This window comes from Pteropus alecto, unplaced genomic scaffold (assembly GCF_000325575.1).
Source record: "Pteropus alecto unplaced genomic scaffold, ASM32557v1 scaffold213, whole genome shotgun sequence".
NCBI classification, from domain to species: Eukaryota; Metazoa; Chordata; class Mammalia; order Chiroptera; family Pteropodidae; genus Pteropus; species Pteropus alecto.
Genome location: NW_006434829.1, coordinates 65,667 through 68,423, shown reverse-complemented (window position 1 = coordinate 68,423; position 2,757 = coordinate 65,667). Strand labels below are relative to the sequence as shown.

General features: G+C 48.5%; 1 protein-coding gene and 1 long non-coding RNA gene across 3 annotated transcripts in view; one reads left to right on the top strand and one right to left on the bottom strand.

Annotated features, from left to right (window-relative positions):
- Nucleotides 1-2,757, top strand: part of LOC102889398 (zinc finger protein 140) — a 76,864-nt gene that overhangs the window by 44,205 nt on the left and 29,902 nt on the right. Inside the window, exons 1-2 of one of the 2 annotated variants that reach the window (XM_025045560.1) lie at nucleotides 915-1,489; nucleotides 1,797-1,892. The exons of the other annotated variant lie outside the window; for it this stretch is intronic. Of the exons in view, the coding sequence (XP_024901328.1) occupies nucleotides 1,345-1,489; nucleotides 1,797-1,892 (241 nt within the window). The 5' untranslated portion in view covers nucleotides 915-1,344. Of the gene's footprint in view, nucleotides 1-914; nucleotides 1,490-1,796; nucleotides 1,893-2,757 lie in introns of those variants that run through there. 2 annotated transcript variants of the gene reach the window in all.
- LOC107195531 overlaps nucleotides 9-2,757 on the bottom strand; it is a 16,868-nt gene continuing 14,119 nt past the window's right edge. Inside the window, exon 4 of the long non-coding RNA XR_001516714.2 lies at nucleotides 9-906. This is a non-coding gene — a long non-coding RNA (uncharacterized LOC107195531). The remainder of the gene's footprint in view (nucleotides 907-2,757) is intronic.

Below are 2,757 nucleotides of genomic sequence, written 5' to 3'. Positions count from 1 at the left end.
GGGCTCGGGCACTCGCCGTATCCGCAGCGGTCGTTTTGTTCCTCTCACGAGAGAAGCACGAGTTCGTCAGCAGTGGGGCGGGGGTCCAGGGAGGCGACGCCAGGGAGTGGGGCACTCTCCCGTCCACACTGCGGAACCGAGCCCGTGGCAGCCCCTGCCCCACAGATGGTGGAAGAACTGAGACTGTGTGTGCCCGTCCGGGTTCCTCTGGTCCCTGGGCGTCCTGGGGGCGACGCCGGCTGTGCTCTTTAGAGGAACTCGGGGACACGTTATGTAACCGTCAGGGGCGCTGTGACTAGGGCCCAGAGAGCTCCCGGGGCGGGGACCCGGCTGCCTGCGCCTGGCTTAGCCTCTTTCTGGGCGACGGTGAAAAGGCCGCCGGGAAGCGCTACCCGGGCTGCTGGCGACTGCGCTGCGGAGCTCCGGGGACTTCAGCTCCAAGGACTTCCGGAACCCAGTTTATCCTGTTTACCCAGATAGGAACCGCTTTCCTTGTTGCTCATTGTTTATTTCTGAGATTGAAAGTTTCTCCCCAGCACCAATCCCCTTCTGCCTGAAGAACTGCCTCTACCACGTTTTTTAGAGCAGATCCGCTGGTGACAAATTCTGTTTTACTTCATTTGAGAGTGTGTTGCATCATTCCTGAAAGATACTTCCACCGCACACAGAAATTCTACCTTGACAGTTGTTTTCTTTTCCCCACATTAAAAAAAATATTCCTCCACTGTCTTCTGACCTTCGTAGCCATTGATGAGAAATTCTCAGTCATTAAAATAGGGTTTTTCCCACTTATAATCTTCACTTCTTCTGGATGTGGCTGATAAAGGCCTTGCTTCTGTGTCTATTGTTTCTTTCTCAAATTGTTTGCTACTATAAAAATGTAATTTTTTCTCCATTTTCTTATGCCTATAAATGTGTAGGAAAAATGTTTTAGGTAATTACTTTAGGTCATAAAACATGTCTAGGTTGGTCTTCTAAGCATTAAGTTGTCCTGAACTCAAGACTATTTTCTCCTCTTTTCCAGCCTTGAATTAGGTTTTTTATTTCACGTTATACAAATGTAGATTAACTTTCAGTGTCTGGTTCTCCTTGCTATAACTTTATAGCAAAATCGACTTAAAGTATTTCTGACATTTTCTAAACCTAAAGCATAACTGGTTTTTGGACAGTAGGTACCTAATAACCATTCCTTTTAGGCCTTGTCCAGAAGCCAACAAACATACTACTAACTCCTAGAGTGCATCCTGGTCCGTCCTCTTCTCAACCCCAGTGCTATCTGCCTGATCTCTCTTCCTGTGTATATTCAAGGAGGGAGGGCAAAGACACACATCTGGCTTAGTACAAATGTGTTTCGTGTTGCAGACACTGGTGACCTTCAAGGATGTAGTTGTAAACTTCACCAGGGAGGAGTGGCAGCTCTTGGACACAGCTCAGCAGATCCTGTACAAAGATGTGACTCTGGAGAACTATAAGAATCTGCTTTCATTGGGTAAGACTAACTTCTGTTTTGGGAGATACACTCCCTGTCATGTTTTGGTTCTTTACTGGTCAAAAGATGTGGACACCCTGAAGCAAATACCCGAGCATGAGCTTGGACCTCTTTCTTTATACTGCTTTTGTGAAAAAAGTTGTTTTCATTTGTTGAACTTTTGAAAATGCATATTTTGCTGCCTCACCTCTAGTCTATAGTTTAGAGTCCCCCAGAACTATGAAGGGTTGGGGGTTGTGGGTGCTTCTTTTTGTCCAGCCTGGAGCTCCCAGCCCTAACCCAGTTTTATATCTTTCACTGTGAACAGGACATCAACTCCCCAAGCCAGATGTGATCCTCCACTTGGAGAAAGGGGAAGAGCCGTGGCTGGTGGAGAGAGGGGTTCGCCGCCACACCCACCCAGGTAAGGACCAGGCCAGAGGCGTTTCCGGCAGGAACCCAGATGACCCGCTAGGCTAGAATCCCTGGAGACGGTGGTCACTAGTCCTCACTTCTGAGAAGTCTGAGTTTGCTTACCTCCTACTTCCCACTGCTAATCGTCTTTTGTCACACTTCCGTTTGCATTCAGAGACAGAGGCGTCTTACTTCTTTATTAAAATCATCTTTCTCTTGATGGGCTTGGTTCGAGCCCTGCTTATTAGCACCACCTCTGGCATCCCTGTTCTGGCATTTTCACAGAATCTTTTTCATCTTTGCCTGTCTTTCCTCTTTCACATGGCCCTTCCCCCAGCCTCTGCGTAGGCCGAGCCGGGGGACTCCATCACCTGCCAGTGTCCCCAGTTGTTCTCTGACAGTCAGAAAACCGTGGCAGAGGCTCCCGGTTCCCGTTGCTTCATTCTCCTTCCTCTCCAGAACCGCCGCTCCCAAACCCCCGTGTCCCCACTGCACCCTAACTCTTATAATGTCTTCATGATTTATGCCGATTTCACTTTAATCTTAATATCTAAAACGCAAATCATTATGAAAGGATTCCTAACATCGCTTCTTTTTCCACCTTCCATATGTATAGAAAATCGGCCTTTTCGGTTTAGAAATAGCAAGCAGTCTTCCGCCGTCCTTCGCCTCTGTTCTTTGTCAGGGATCTTTTCCCTGATCGGTCTTTCTGAGCTCAGTTCTCAGACATATTTCTCTTCAGGCCTCTTGGGGATTGCTGTCTGTGTCACACTGCAAAGAGCCTACTTCACAAGGGGCAGGACAGCCGGGACACTTGCCAGGGGCTCCATGTCGGTTCAGACAGACACATAGCTTCCCAAGTTCAGGCGGCCTCC